The 16,161-nt window shown below is 52.5% G+C and overlaps 2 protein-coding genes across 6 annotated transcripts in view; one reads left to right on the forward strand and one right to left on the reverse strand.

The window, feature by feature from the left end:
• The window catches only part of LOC133362197 (protein Smaug homolog 1-like), a 57,376-nt gene extending 49,677 nt beyond the window's left edge, over positions 1 to 7,699 (reverse strand). For all 4 annotated transcript variants that reach the window (XM_061581155.1, XM_061581146.1, XM_061581149.1 and 1 more), the window contains exons 1-2: positions 7,581 to 7,699; positions 1,091 to 1,483 (exon numbers count right to left, since the gene is read on the reverse strand). In XM_061581155.1, coding sequence (XP_061437139.1) covers positions 1,091 to 1,286 — 196 coding nt within the window. In that variant the 5' untranslated portion in view covers positions 1,287 to 1,483; positions 7,581 to 7,699. The remainder of the gene's footprint in view (positions 1 to 1,090; positions 1,484 to 7,580) is intronic.
• A 7,009-nt stretch (positions 7,700 to 14,708) lies between these two features.
• Positions 14,709 to 16,161, forward strand: part of LOC133361896 (leukocyte tyrosine kinase receptor-like) — a 77,345-nt gene continuing 75,892 nt past the window's right edge. Inside the window, exon 1 of one of the 2 annotated variants that reach the window (XM_061580877.1) lies at positions 14,709 to 14,869. The gene's annotated coding sequence lies outside the window, so the exon portion shown is untranslated. The remainder of the gene's footprint in view (positions 14,870 to 16,161) is intronic. The other variant, XM_061580888.1, reaches the window with a different exon arrangement.

The following is a 16,161-nucleotide window of genomic DNA, read 5'->3' on the forward strand; positions in this document are numbered from 1 at the left end:
TTACCACTTATTTGTATTTATTGTTGCAACTTGCAGAGCTGCCCTACTCGACATGTGAAAAAAGAGCTTCATAGCTCATCGGATTCCTCCAGTCTAAACAAGACTCCTATTCTAACTAACGATAGCATGGTTTATTGACAAATTGGGTGTATTGACCACAACGTAATTGGAACCACTCAAATCTACGCCCCCCTCAGGTGGCACTGTCAAGTCCACTGTATCCGAGCTCGTGGACTAGCTTTCTAAACAACTCATCAGTGTAGTAGGGAGCCTTCATCTCCATTTGAAAATCGGCACTCTACATCGCACGCAGCGTATTCGGCAAGCAGTTAGGAGGAGTGTTGCGCAACCGTGCTCGAGACCAACGGCAGTGGCAGCCAACGGAGAAAAAGCGCCCAAGAAGATTGGCCCACTGCAGAGGTGTGTATGTATTTGAAACTTCTTTCGCAATGTACGTAGCCAATCGTGCAAAAAAAATCGGAGGTTTGGGGCTACTCGGAGGTGCGGGGGCCATGAAACGGGCTCTCGTTTGCAGATGCTAGGTCGGACTGTTACATCACAAGCATGCGATATGGCGATGGCTCAAGGAGGCCTTCGGCCTTCACAAAGCCGTAGATTGACCAAGGATGACAAGTGGGACACAAAGTACAAGGCCACAAGAACCCCATCTTCAGGATTACAAAATTGCTGAGATCCACACAATTAGCAATTCGCCGCGAGTATTGCGCAACTCAAATTTGGATTTGACCAGACGACAAGTGGTAAAGCACGGAAAGGTGGACCAGAGGAGCAAGGACCGGAGTTGTCGAAATAACTTCATTGTCATTATGCTTGTTTACACAAACACTGACCGAGTGTCAAGATTCATTTTCAAGAGGATCCTGCCAAGTTCACAGTAGGGGACGACATTGCCATGTGCAATCGCGGATAGAGATCCGGTTTACACGCACAAAAAAAAAAGCCTCTTTCGGAAGGACAACCTGTGCATAGAACAAGTCATTCGTAAGGCCACTCGGGCACAAATGTGGCGCCATGCCCACGCGTGGTGTCAACGCGAGCCAAGGCCACGGTGGCGGCTAGCGCCGCTTACCCGGATCGTTGGCCTCGCGCTCCAGGGCGTGGATCTCGGCGCACTCGGCGAGCGAGTGCTCCAGGCAGAGCTGCAGGAAGCGCGCCTGCGTGCGGCTCACGTGCTTGAGCAGCGACAGCAGCGCCACGGTTTGCTCGCACTCGTTCCAGCCCTTGAACCAGGTCGCCAGGACGCCGACCTGGTCGCGAAACATCATCGCAGACGCCGGCGCCACCGCCGCAGCAGCAGCAGCGACCGCTGCTCCCACCACCTCCGCTGCCGGCGCTACAGCAGCAGTAGCGGGAGCGCCGGCGCCGGCGCTCTGCCCCCACGCCGTCACCGCTCACGAACTGCGCCGGCCCGTCGTGGCGCGCTGGGTTGGTAGCGTTTGGCACGTTACAAACGCTTGCCAACCTGGAGATGGGAAGGGAAAAATCAATACATATTTACTTTACGTTCCAATATCACCCATAAAGTAGGAGTCCGCGCACATAGCAGAACAGGGGCATACAGCAACAGGAATATAGCAAACAGCAACATCCTCCACAGTCAGCGATGCAGGATGTGCAGACAAGACAAGATTTGAGCGATATGGTAACAGGCAGTATTGCTTAGAGCTGTGTTCCAGAATTTTTCTTTCAGTTTGTAATTTTCCACCAATTGTAGCGAGAGTTTGCCGTCGGCATCACGTCAAGGAGACGAAGAACCCCATTCGGAACGGACGCAGAGCAAGTCTGTTAGATAACCGCTCGCGGAAGTGGACATCACAGAGCTACCGCCCAAGGTCTCTTCAAGACAACCTTGAGTCGACATGGTATTAAGTGGCACTTTCACACCTACCCTGGTACAAGAGCGCACTACAAAAGCCGATATTTTTACAGCTGGAATTTTATTTAAAAATAAAAGCGCAGGACCAACTTTATTGCAATATTCTTCATTTTGGTGTCGTCATTGGTGACTGGGCTGAAGCCATCTGCTCCGTAGACATGAGAAGTCCTACTGGACATCTTTATAGCTCATCGGATTTCTACAGTAGAAAATATTCTGATTCGGAGAACCTGGTTTAAAACAGGCAGCTGTAGGAAGCGAGATGTGAACCCGGGGTTTTGACTGGTGGGTCCCCGTCTATCCATCTGGTTTCTTAGAATCTGTCTAGTGAACGCGTGAAGCAGCTTTTCCTGAATGCAAATCAACATCGTTAAAATTTATTCAGTTTAATTGAAAAGACAATTTCAAAAATGGACCTTCAGAATGGAACTATCGTAGGTGTTTTCATTAATCTGTTATTCATTGCATATGTTCACTGATGGCACAACTTTATGCAAAGCAGAATGCAAAAGCTTGAATGTGTAGTGTCATAATCTGCATGCATGAATAAACATTACATTTGCACACAAACTAGCACCATTCGACATTACAAGGATGCGGAGGACCGTGATGTCAAGCGAGCACCTACTCAGGAGTGCAAACAGGGCCAGTGGCGCGGCCAGCACCACACATGCCCAGCGCTGCCGTTGACGATGCACCAGGGGGGGGGTTACTCATTCAAGGCCAAAGACTTTGTTGAGACCCAGCACAGGTTCAAGATACCACCTGCCACGGATGTTGTTGCATCGTTGCCAGGAATGGAACCCAGGCCACTTGGAGCACTGCCTTAACTAGGCTTACCCCCACCACAGCACCCCAAGTCACACACTTGTTGGACAAAGGGCCCCCTCCACACAATCTAGTGGGTCGTGGGATTTATTAAACCATACTTCACCACGCTGGGCTGGTGAGTTGAGGTTGAAGGTGGGGAGTAGAAACGTGGAGGGGGGTATAGTACATTACAACAATGGTCTTTGCTGCACTGCCTTGTATTGCCCCACCAAGGAGCCCAACAAGCAGCCTACGGAAAACCTGTTGGAGGACTGTGGCCATCCCCCCCCATCTAATCCAGGTTCAACCCCCCCCCCCCTCCTTGGCTTCTGAGATATTTGATTAGAGCATTTGCATTTTTTCCCACTTCATTAAGGAAATAAATATATTTCCACACATGTACGGATCAAAAAGTGTCTTAATGCAAGTGGGGGATGTGAACTTTCAAGCATGTAACTTGGTAAGTGTACCTTATAAAAACCAAGGAGTCCCATAAGTTGTATACCTGCAACACACACTTGTTGACACTATCTCTGTAGGAGGTTATCATGCCGACATGGTCTCTTATTAATCTGTTCGAACTTTCCCGTAATGATCCCCCCGTGTAGCCTTAACAAACTGTTGGGGCAAGTGCTGTTAGCGAGCACCTATGAAGGCCGGCACGGCTCACGAGGGAGTGTGGGAGGCCAGCACCACACACAGGCGGCCTTTGTCTCCCTAGTGGCGATGTTTACACACCGTGCCAGGTACTCGAGGCAGACTCGACCTCGGGGAGGCCCAGGACAGAGTCAGATAGTCACCGGTGTTCGCCGTGAGCGGAAACCGAACTCTGGTCGCCGGGTTCGCATTGCAGCGCACCAACTGCTCCACCATCGCTCCCCATAAACACACGGAGGAACCCACCACGTGCAAAGTTGACATCTGGGCACTTCCAAACTAATCACGTGCCCTCGCACACACACACCCGTTTTGTCGCCACATTTATCTTATGGAAACAAATTATTTAATTTTGCTGCACTCCCCGCATGCAACCTTAACTCATCTCATAAAACAATGATAGCCACACAGATTTAAAATGCGCACACTTAGCACTTATCCCGCGTCTTCTCACACCATTCATACTTTTGCGCCACGCACGAGGGCAACTGCCTGAAACGTCGACCATCATCTACTTTTTTATTTTAAGGGTCGCAGCTTTATTGACAAGTGTAAGAGGTGCGTTGTCGTCTTTGTTGTATCTTAACGCGTTAAAACGTGGACGTCCCCGTAACAGACAGACCGTTGTCCTCAACCTTCAAAAAAGGAAACCCCACACCGAGACACTTTTTTTACACCACCTCTGCAAACTTTGCACACTCGCGTTAACCCACACACACAGGCAACTTGTAGGGCAACTTGTGTACAATCTCTCCCCTCTGCCCAAGGTTCACCACATTCCACACAACACGCGAAACAGACACATTGCACAAATGACATACATAGAACATAAGCCCCCCACCCCTACATAATCACGCTCGGCCGCCTCCGTCTCCCCAGATGTTGATGTTTACACACAAACAACAGCCGCCAGTCGCCACTAGTTAGCGGTGACGTCACCACGGCGCTTGTGCCAGGCTAGGTGCCCTTTAAGTGCCACGTGAAGTGTCGAAAGCCCGCTGGCAGGAGGTCACGGGACAGACCCAGGTGCCATGGGTTGACCGACTGAGATGGCCTGGCCGATGCACCACCTGTGCCCCCCCCCCTACCGTGCCAGGCACTTAATCAAGGCTGAGTAGACCTGGGGAGGGGGGGGGGGTTCTTAAAAAGAACAAATCTGCATGCACACTTCGTTACGTACAGGCGATAGTGCAACTGTGAAGCAAGGGGGGTGGAGGTTTGGTGATGCAGTGAGCCCGCCACAGCCGTCACTAGAAATACCGCGAGCCTCCGAACAAAAACTTACCCGGCACGGATCGTCATCTGTGATCTTTAAAACGCAACTTCAAAGATTTAAGAAAAAAAACTGCAGACGTTCATCGATACATTCATAAGAATTGATCGCCGCGCGTGGTAATGACGAATGGGCTTATTGTATCGCTGCAGTAGTGTGGGAGTAGCGAGTCGTGGTGGTGCCACGGCTAGAAGCTTTGCTAGAAATCCTGGAGACTGGGCTCGCAACACGTGCGGAGGGGGGACTGTGTGGGGGGACTGTGTGGGCTCGCAACACGTGCGGAGAGGGGACTGTGTGGGCTCGCAACACGTGCGGAGAGGGGACTGTGTGGGCTCGCAACACGTGCGGAGAGGGGACTGTGGGCTCGCAACACGTGCGGAGAGGGGACTGTGTGGGCTCGCAACACGTGCGGAGAGGGGACTGTGTGGGCTCGCAACACGTGCGGAGAGGGGACTGTGTGGGCTCGCAACACGTGCGGAGAGGGGACGGCTCGGGCTCGCAACACGTGCGGAGAGGGGACTGTGTGGGCTCGCAACACGTGCGGAGAGGGGACTGTGTGGGCTCGCAACACGTGCGGAGAGGGGACTGTGTGGGCTCGCAACACGTGCGGAGAGGGGACTGTGTGGGCTCGCAACACGTGCGGAGAGGGGACTGTGTGGGCTCGCAACACGTGCGGAGAGGGGACTGGGCTCACAACACGTGCAGAGAGGGGACGGCTCGGGCTCGCAACACGTGCGGAGAGGGGACCGTGGGCTCGCAACACGTGCGGAGAGGGGACCGAGGGCTCGCAACACGTGCGGAGAGGGGACCGAGGGCTCGCAACACGTGCGGAGAGGGGACCGAGGGCTCGCAACACGTGCGGAGAGGGGACCGAGGGCTCGCAACACGTGCGGAGAGGGGACCGAGGGCTCGCAACACGTGCGGAGAGGGGACCGTGGGCTCGCAACACGTGCGGAGAGGGGACCGTGGGCTCGCAACACGTGCGGAGAGGGGACCGAGGGCTCGCAACACGTGCGGAGAGGGGACCGTGGGCTCGCAACACGTGCGGAGAGGGGACTGGGCGGGCTCGCAACACGTGCGGAGAGGGGACTGCGCGGGCTCGCAACACGTGCGGAGAGGGGACTGCGCGGGCTCGCAACACGTGCGGAGAGGGGACTGCGCGGGCTCGCAACACGTGCGGAGAGGGGACTGCGCGGGCTCGCAACACGTGCGGAGAGGGGACTGCGCGGGCTCGCAACACGTGCGGAGAGGGGACTGCGCGGGCTCGCAACACGTGCGGAGAGGGGACTGCGCGGGCTCGCAACACGTGCGGAGAGGGGACTGCGCGGGCTCGCAACACGTGCGGAGAGGGGACTGCGCGGGCTCGCAACACGTGCGGAGAGGGGACTGCGCGGGCTCGCAACACGTGCGGAGAGGGGACTGCGCGGGCTCGCAACACGTGCGGAGAGGGGACTGTGGGCTCGCAACACGTGCGGAGAGGGGACTGGGGCTCGCAACACGTGCGGAGAGGGGACTGGGCTCGCAACACGTGCGGAGAGGGGACTGGGCTCGCAACACGTGCGGAGAGGGGACTGGGCTCGCAACACGTGCGGAGAGGGGACTGTGGGCTCGCAACACGTGCGGAGAGGGGACTGTGGGCTCGCAACACGTGCGGAGAGGGGACTGCGGGCTCGCAACACGTGCGGAGAGGGGACTGCGCGGGCTCGCAACACGTGCGGAGAGGGGACTGCGCGGGCTCGCAACACGTGCGGAGAGGGGACTGTGGGCTCGCAACACGTGCGGAGAGGGGACTGGGCTCGCAACACGTGCGGAGAGGGGACTGGGCTCGCAACACGTGCGGAGAGCGGACTGCGGGCTCGCAACACGTGCGGAGAGGGGACTGTGGGCTCGCAACACGTGCGGAGAGGGGACTGCGCGGGCTCGCAACACGTGCGGAGAGGGGACTGTGGGCTCGCAACACGTGCGGAGAGGGGACTGTGGGCTCGCAACACGTGCGGAGAGGGGACTGTGGGCTCGCAACACGTGCGGAGAGGGGACTGTGGGCTCGCAACACGTGCGGAGAGGGGACTGCGCGGGCTCGCAACACGTGCGGAGAGGGGACTGTGGGCTCGCAACACGTGCGGAGAGGGGACTGCGCGGGCTCGCAACACGTGCGGAGAGGGGACTGTGGGCTCGCAACACGTGCGGAGAGGGGACTGTGGGCTCGCAACACGTGCGGAGGGGGGACTGGGCTCGCAACACGTGCGGGGAGGGGACTGGGCTCGCAACACGTGCGGCGGCGAGACGGCAGAGAGAGAGACCGTAGCCCGGACGGGCGCGGCATGGTCGTTTTATGCCGTACGTGCAAATCGTCGTACGGGGGGGGCGGTGTTTGTGCGTCTGAGCAAATGTCAGTGTCCGTCGTATCGTTTGCCAACAGCAACACAACCCAGCGAGCTTTGTATATTCCGTCGTGGTGGCCAAGAGTCGGCACGCCGACGGACGCGAAACGATCATTAACTGGTACAGTAGCAGCCGAACCACCTCCATCGCGTACCCCCCCCCCTCCACACCGATCCCTTCTTTAGAGCCGCTTCATCAAAGCTAATAAACCATTATCCCGCGGTGGGGCACGGCCAGTTAACAGTTTCCCTGTCGCGCACAAACGCAGCGAGCTTCGATATCGGCGACGACTCCCAAAAACGCAGCGGCCGCCGCCGCCGCCTTCGAAAACCGGAGACCGAAGAAAGTAGGCCTCGACCGCAGCCTTACGCCTTTCCTAGACGTCCGGCGGGCTCTGGCTGCGCGGAGAGCCGTCCAACCGCGGTGGCCCACGCCCACCCCGCCCAGTCGGAGGGGGGGGTAGGGGGTGGGGGGGGCGGTTGTGGCGATAATTTCACGTACGAGGAGGGCCGCGAGACCTCCTGCCCGTCCGCACCGCCGCGACCGGCATTGCGTGGTTACCTGCGAGGACGAGGAGAAAGACCGGGAGGGAGGCGATGTGCGTGGGGAAGGGGTCACGGATCCTCACGTCTCCCTGCGCTCTGCTGATGCTCCGCCATCGTCGCGGGCGGCCGCGTATGGGGTGGGGGAGGTCTCTTATATAGGGGGGGGGGGTGGAGCGTGACGTCACTGACGATTGTATTTCGCAGTGCGCTTAGACAAAGGCGGCGAGAGTGACAGAGGTGGTGGGGGGGGGGTAAGCGATGGAGTTGGATTTGTTAGTGCGCTTAGGGCAAGACGGCGGTGGCGGGGGGGGGCGAGAGTGAGAAAGCGAGGAACGTTGGGGGGAGATTCCTTATATGGGGTGCGGATCGAAACGTCACCACAGGTTGTATTTGGTACTGAGCTTTGGCAAGGAGGGGGGGTGCTGGGAAGGGTGGTGGGGGGAGGAGATCAGTGGAAGGGTCAATGTGTGTGTAAGGTATGTGTCAGTGCGTGTGTGTGTGGTGGCTACTGGGCAGTTGGAGGCAGTCGCCCTCCAACAACAACGGAGGGCGGAGGAGCGACGCTCACAACAACGAGCGGAGCCCCGGGTGGCTAAAGCACAGCGAGTTGTCACAGTAGGGGGCACAGGTGGTGCATCAGCCAGTCATCTCGGTCATCTCGGTCAGTCGACCCGTGGCACCTGGGTCTGCCCCGTGACCTCCTGCCAGCGGGCGTTCGACACTTCACGTGGCCTCAAGGTGCACATGGCCTGGCACAAGCGTCGTGGTGACGTCACCGCCACTTAGTGGCGAATGGTGGCTGTTGTTGTTGTGTGTGGTCAGAGTCCCATCAGTTATAGCTACTCGGACGCGCCAGGTATGCTGCGTTGGCTGGGTCATTGTAGCCCCCCCGTACCCAGCCACCGCATGCCCAAGCAGCTTCTGTTTGGCCGGGTTGAGGGGGCTAAACGGGCGCGGCACGGGATGGGGAGGAGATGGAGCGATGTGGTACAGGAGGATGTGGGTCAGAGTGGACTATCTGATGAATGGTACCAGCGGGGTCAAGATCGGTCTCTGTAGAGGAGGCTCGTGAAGGACGCCACCAGGCGGTTGGAGGCAGTCGCCCTCTAACAACAACGGAGGGCAGAGGAGCGATGCTCACAACAACGGGCGGAACACAGGGCGGATAAAATGCAGCAAGTTGCGACAGTGGAGGGCACAGCTGGTGCATCTGCCCGTCATCTCAGTCAGTCAACCCATGGGGCACCTGGGTCTGTTCTGTGACCTGCCAGCGAGCTTTCGACACTTCACGTGGCCTCAAAGTGCACCTAGCCTGGCACAATCGCTCTGGTGACGTCACCGCCACTTAGTGACGAATGTCGGCCGCTGTTGTTATGTCAGCGTGTCATTGCGTGGCTGCGTTACGAGCCCGGCAACCCGAGTTCGATTCCCGCTCACGGTCAACTCACCCTCAATTGAGTAGCCAGTATAGGGGAGACAAAGGCGGTCGGGCTTTGTGCTGGTCACCCAACCCCTCGTGCGCCGTTCCGGACTTCACGGATGCTACTCCCAAACGGCGCGTTTCTCAACAGCCTTGTAAAGGTATATTACCGTACTGGGTGTCCATTTAGCAGCGCAAAATATAACTCGAGTCAGACGCTCTTCCTGAATGCAATAGTTGTTTTTTTAAACATTTGTAGGAGTTACGTTGTGAACAGATGGCAGTGCAGAAAAAACATCCATTGTTGTCCTGTACTATGCCCCTGCGTCTATGCCCCCCCCCGCCTTCACCAACGCGCACTGACAAGCGAGAAGTTGGCTCAAATAAACCCCCGGGACCGACTCGGCACGGGGAAGCCCTCATCCAGCAGTGGATTGACAACGGGGCTGTACGTGTACCAAAAAAATACGAACAACTATGTTTATTTCGATTTAAAGCTTTCGTGACTGCAGGGATTCATCTTCTTGGTTCTTTCGGTAAAGTCACGTAGCATGGAAATAATAAAATAATAAAAATAAAACATAATAAAATAATTCTCACGACGTTTCGGCTACAACGCAAGCAGCCGTCTGACAGACCTGTTCTTCACCTGAGGACGGCTGCTTGCGTTGTGGCCGAAACGTCGTTAGAATTATTTTATTATGTTTTATTTTTATTATTTCCCTTCTACGTGACTTTACCGAAAGAACCAAGAAGAACTATGTTTTATTTTATATCAGGTAAGGCCCACTGAGCTATACAGCTCTTTTTCAGAACCGACCTGGCCACAAATGATAGCTCAACGAAGTGGCTTATCACCATCATGTGGAAATTTACAGGAGCCAAATACTCTAAACGCATGATGTTGATTCTAAATGTGAAGGAAACAACCGGAGGACCCGGAGAAAAATCCACGCGACCACGGAGAGAGAGACACGCAAACTAAAACTATACAGCAGGCGTCAGGGTCGGGATCTAACCCACGACCTCCTGTACACCAGGCGAGGTAGTTAACATCTCGCCACCAACACTGCATGTCTTGGTGGCACCATCGTCAACCACCATCATAATCAGCGGTCTCCCTCTCTCTTGCCTCTATGTCTCAACCCAGAGAGAAGGTGACACAGTCCAACCCTTAATGTATACTACACTTGATACAGCTGTCGGGCTGTAACGGTTCCACCTGAAGACGGAAGCTTGTGTTGCCTCCGAAACGTCGTGATTTTTATTTTTTTATTTTATTTTACTTTTATTAATTTTAATTTTTTACCTACGTGACTTTACCGAAAAAACCTAAGAATATGAATCCTTGCAGTCACGAAAGCTTCCAATCTAGAAGACAGAACTTAATTGATCCAGAGCGTTATGATATGGGCACCGCGGTGGCGAGATGTCAACTACCTCGCCTGGTACACAAGAGGTAGTGGGTTTGATACAGGCCGTGACGCCTGCTGTACATTTGGAATCTGCGTGTCTCTCCTTTTCCCGTAGTCGCGTGGATTTTTCTCCGGGTCCCGACGTTTTTCTCTCCACATTTAAAACGTGCGTTTGGAGTATTTGGTTGCTATACATTTCCACACGAAAATAAGGCAACTTCGTTGAGCCGTCATTTGTTGCCAGTTCGCTTCTCAAAAAGAGCTATGCAGCTCAGTGAGCCTTACCTGGTAAAATTTATAAAAAGTTTAGTTAACGTTTTTTTTTTACCGAGCGGTGGCGCCGTGGTTAGTGCACCACGCTTGAATACCGGCATTCCGTGTTGCGTTGTTGTTGTTTGTGCACCAGCTGCAGCAGCACCACCAAATCACCTGGTTAATAACATCGTTCGGGCTCCTGGTAGAACGCATCGGCGTAGGCAGGTGTGGCGGCGCCCTCTGGCGGACACACTGCGTATTGCAAGCAGCGCAAACGAAGCTCACCCACCCACCCCACCAGTGTTGAACCAAAGTGCGTGGTGATGTTACCGGCTGCGTACGGCGGTTTTTCTCTTTGTTTTCTTGAGCGTGGCCGCGATAAGTTCAAGAGCTCGATGCCCAATGTCGAGGTGCTGTTGCTGCTGCTGCCACGACGAGACGGCGGCGGCGGACACAGACTGAGTTCAAAGTTAATTTATTAGGAATAGCCCTGTGAGCTATTCGGCTCTTGAATCGGGTGCAACCGCAACAAACAAAAAAACAAAAACATGAACAAGAAAACATCTTAAAGAGACTATGTGCAAACAGAAAATCCAAGAAAAGACAGAAAAATATTGCAGAAAAACTCACCGTACACCAACCCTGTGCAAATATCCCAGTGGAATGCAAGTCAAACAACAACAACAACCACAAGACAACTTAGATTAAGGCCATCAGTCTAACTCTGTATTACAACAAACAAACATGGCCAAACCAAACAACTTTTCGAAAATCACCAAAATAAAGCCATAAAAGCAATGAGACAGTCGTCATAGGAACTGTGACCGATTTTTCACAATAAACGACTTAAACAACATGTACTACCAAACTCTGCAGCCAGAGTTCGTGTCGTGTGGCTGCTGTTCCTCCTCCCCCGTTGAAGGAGAGCGCAAACCGCAGTGGGTTGACTGTGTGGGCCACAGCTTGTATTGATCACCTTCCTGCTACAGCTTGTCCTCGATGTAACTCTATTTATTTCCGTGAGTCTCTGTGCAAATCTACGGGTCTCTATTTGGTCAACGATATGGTCCCATAGTTTCGGTGACACGGGCCAAGATCGCACTCACGTGGCTTGTGTCTGTATGGAGTGTTCATATCGTAAATGATCTGCGGCGCAGCATCGGCTTGTCGAAGACGTTCCGATGCTGTTGATGGTTACACCGCCGGTGTCTTCGAGGAGGAGGAGGAATGTCAAAGCCAGGTGGAGGTGCGATTCATTTTATGAACCGATTCATGACCGTTGAGATGAACACGCAGTCGGGCTTTCGCGACCAATGTTATCAATAATAGAGATTTGGGGGTTCGATCGCGTAAATATGAATGTGTCGTCAAAACCCGCCAACACCCTAAACACATGTAAATGTTGATTTGAAGCTTTCGTGACTGCAGGAATCCATACTCTTTGGTTCTTTCGGTAAAGTCACGTAGGTAGAAAAATAATAGATCACGACGTTTCGATCGCAACACAAGCAATCGTCATCAGGTGGGACAACCACAGCAAGACGATTGCTTGTGTTGCGATCGAAACGTCGTGATCTATTCTTTTTCTAGCTACGTGACTATACCGAAAGAACCAAAGAGTACATGTAAATGTTGTGGATTTACTCTCCAACACACACGTTCTGTTCACGCGACTCATCTACTAATTGGTTGTGGCGGGTGGTAGGTGGCCAGTTTATATTTACGCGATATAACCAAAAAAGCCTCTGTTATGAATAATTGAGATGTTCCTGACCCCATAGTTCAAGCGGTTTAACCTCCACGCCGTAATTTATGTGCATGATGGTGGGGGGGGGGGGGGGTGTCCCAAGTTCGATGAATGCAGTTTTGTTATTTATTTGAGTTCCAAGCAACAGACTCGTGCCAACGTTCAGCTCTTTAGCCCTTCGAGAACGCCGTTTTTAAGCGACGTCGCTCAGGATCGAGATTATTTTTAGTTTTTAACAACAACAAAAAAGAGGATAGCATCAGTCTTCCAGGCGCACATTGCTTTTAAATGTATTATTATTACTACCTATTGTCATCATTAGTTAACAATTGCTGATGCTGATAATTTATCCAGGAGGTGATAGAGAATTAAGATTTTTTTATTTAGTAGTTAATGACTGCTGCTATTCATGATAGGGTGATTCATGCACTGTTGCACAGCATTCTCTATGAACTGGTGGTGTGATTATTATTTCTAGATTTTAAGCTTTCGTGACTGCAAGGATTCATACTCTTAGGTTTTTTCGGTAAAGTCACGTAGGTAAAAATTAGGTAAAAAATATTATTTATTTATATTATTTATTTTTCACCTACGTGACTTTACCGAAAAAAAACCTAAGAGTGTGATTATTATTATTTGTATACAGGGTGGCCTAAATGTCAGAACACATAGGGTTATTGTATTTATTTTAGCAAATCAAATATGGCTATTAAATATATTTAAATGAACGTTTAAATTGACTCCCATAACCATCAATGCATTATATATCTTTTGAAATGAATTTAGGACTTTTTTAATATTACGAGTGTAATCTTTGAAATTTTCTATCAGGCGAGACCCTACGGGCAACACAACTCGACACTAAAGTTAAATTCGGATCAGATCATCTCCACGACCGTTGGCAAAGTGTCCAATATTTGAGACAGAATTACAAACAAACTGCTTTTCGTGTTCAGTTTGTTGTCCTTCCCCGGCAACCTCCGATTTGCACGTTTGGCTACGTACGGTGCGAAAGAAGTTCAACATACATACGTACAAAGCGATAACACTCGCATGCATATCGAGCCCGTAACTGTAGCAAATTGTCTTCTAGCCGAGGGGACCCCCCGCAAATGGAAGCTTGTCCTCCGTGCGTTAACGCGTTTTACCCAAAGCTGTCAACCCATACGGTTTACTCCGTATTCTTGTACAGGTAAATTGGGTTTTCAGGGCCGTACGGCGTACAGCCGTTTCAATACGGGCACAAAAAAATGTGACTCTTTGTTTACGTATCTCCCTTGTGATGGGGCTTTGTAGGAAGCACGTTGAGATTCATAAGGACACGGGGTGGCCAATAAGGTCTTAATTGGTCTGTAATAAGGTCGGCACTGATAAGGGGTTGACAGGTGTGTTTGCCTGTGCGGGAAAGCGCAACGCACCAAGACAAAAAAAATATACAGAAAGCGACATTCGGGTCCAAAGTCATCATCACTTATTTTTGTGAAATCAGCAACAAACAACAACGACAACGTAGACAACAACGGGACAAAAACAACAAACACACAAACGCACAGACACGACGGATGTGGCAAACAGCTTCCCCCGGATGCTGCACCTTTTAAGACATCAAATATTCATCCCAATCCGCGGAACGCCGCCCGAGCGTTTCCGAATTGTCGCCCCCGCCTCCTCGAGTCTCCCCGGAGAGACTGGGAGAGACGGAGGCAGGGAAGAGACAGGGAACGGGAAGAGACAGGGGACGTGGAGAGACAAGGGGACAGGGGACGAGGAGAGAGAAGGGAGACGGGGAGAGACGGAGGCAGGGAAGAGACAGGGGACGGGAAGAGACAGGGGACGAGGAGAGAGAGAGAGAGTGGAGACGGGGAGAGACGGAGGCAGGGACGAGACAGGGGACGTGGAGAGACAGGGGACGTGGAGAGACAAGGGGACGTGGAGAGACAAGGGGACGGAGGACGAGGAGAGAGAGAGAAGGGAGACGGGGAGAGACGCAGAGGCATGCAGCAGGGAGCGCTCGCAGGACATGAACTCTCGACCCGACCCCAACTCTTGGCTCTAGGGGGGGGGGGCACAGCCAAGTTGGGGGTCATGAGTTTCCGGATTTCGTTTTTTTTTAAATGGCTAAGAGACGCCTGCAAAATGTTGGACAAAACTCACGACAAAGCTCTCCCACGTGTTGTTCGGCACGGTGTCCGACGTTTCGCTGCACGGGCTGGGAGCTTCCGCGCGCGTACGTCGCCTTGTGTGTCCGGCCTTTGAGACCGGGTCCCGGCACCGGCGGTCTCGTGGCGCACGCACGCGCCGTCTCTTCTCGGGCTCTGCAGACAAGGGGTTTGGTGGATCACGGTCGACGTTTGTGAAACTTTCATAACTCGCTGCGAGCCCTGTAAGGTGGTGGCCAGTGGCGGGCAGCGCAGCAAGCACGATGTGACGACGGTGCTGAGTGTCTGTCACCCGCCCCACTGAATAGGGTAAGTCCTCGCTTAACGCGTGTTCGCACAACGCGTTTTCGCCATAACGCGCCAGTTATAACGGGGAACGCGCGCCGTTATAACGCGGTTACTGAGCGGTCGACGACGAACTACTTTCTTGACCTGCGCGGCTGAGCGGTACGATTCAGTACTCGGAATGATACAGTAACGCGGCCGCGTACGCTCGGTCATTTGTAGCGCCATCTCACCGTGCGTGTGCGTAGTAGTACATCGTATCTCGCCGAACTTCATCGTTATTATGACGTTATTTATTTAGAAATTGTTTTCGCTTAACGCGTTTGTCGCCGAGCGCGGATTTTTTCAGGAACTCGTCTATTCTACTTACTGTTCAGCAGGGTCTTTGATATTCTCCTCCTCCCACACACACAAAGCCAAACCTCTCATTAAGGGAAAATTCATGGTCAAATATCCCAACGTCTGAAGCTCCACTCTCGCGGCCATACGGCGCTCTAGTTGCTGAGCAATTACAGGGGCTGCGCATTCATAAAGGTCGTGTGATGTTAACTTCCTCGCCCGGTATGCAGGAGGTCGGGGGTTCGATCCCAACCCTCACGCCTGTTGTATATTGGGAACTCGCGTCTCTCTCTCTCTCTCTCCCACCGTGGTCGCGTGGATATTTTTTTTTTAATTTCCGGGTCCTCCGGTTTTCCCCTCCACATTTAGAAACGTGCATTGAGATTATTAAGATTGTTTTGCTGCTATAAATTGCCACATGATGGGCCACTTTGTTGAGCTATCATTTGTGGCCAGGTCGCTTCTGGAAAATAAGTTAATACCTCCGTGGGCTTTGCATGGCAGGATAAAAAAAAATCTATTAATTTCGATTTAAAGCTTTCGTGACTGCAGGAATTCATCTTCTTGGTTCTTTCGGTAAAGTCACGTAGAATGGAAATAATAAAATAATAAAAATAAAACATAATACAATAATTCTCACGACGTTTCGGCCATTCTACGTGACTTTACCGAAAGACCCAAGAAGAAAAACTCTATAGTTTAGTTTTACTTGTATATATATTTTTAGTGATGTTTTTTGTGTTAACTTTCCTATACTCTGCACTCCTACAATGTTTTTTTTTATTGTCATAACATTCTTACCCGCTCCTGCTGAATGTCTGTGAAAAAAAAAAACATTGAGCTTCGTAGCTCATCGGATTCATGCTGCGATAAAAACTAAAAAATTCGTGTGATTCGAACGGACCACGGTGTGGGACCTTTGTCGGATTTCCGCCTGTCACTTACTTTAAACCCACTGCTCCTTGGCTGACATTCGA

Source organism: Lethenteron reissneri, chromosome 8 (genome assembly GCF_015708825.2).
Source record: "Lethenteron reissneri isolate LAM-NWPU_2019-01 chromosome 8, ASM1570882v1, whole genome shotgun sequence".
Classification (NCBI taxonomy): Eukaryota; Metazoa; Chordata; class Hyperoartia; order Petromyzontiformes; family Petromyzontidae; genus Lethenteron; species Lethenteron reissneri.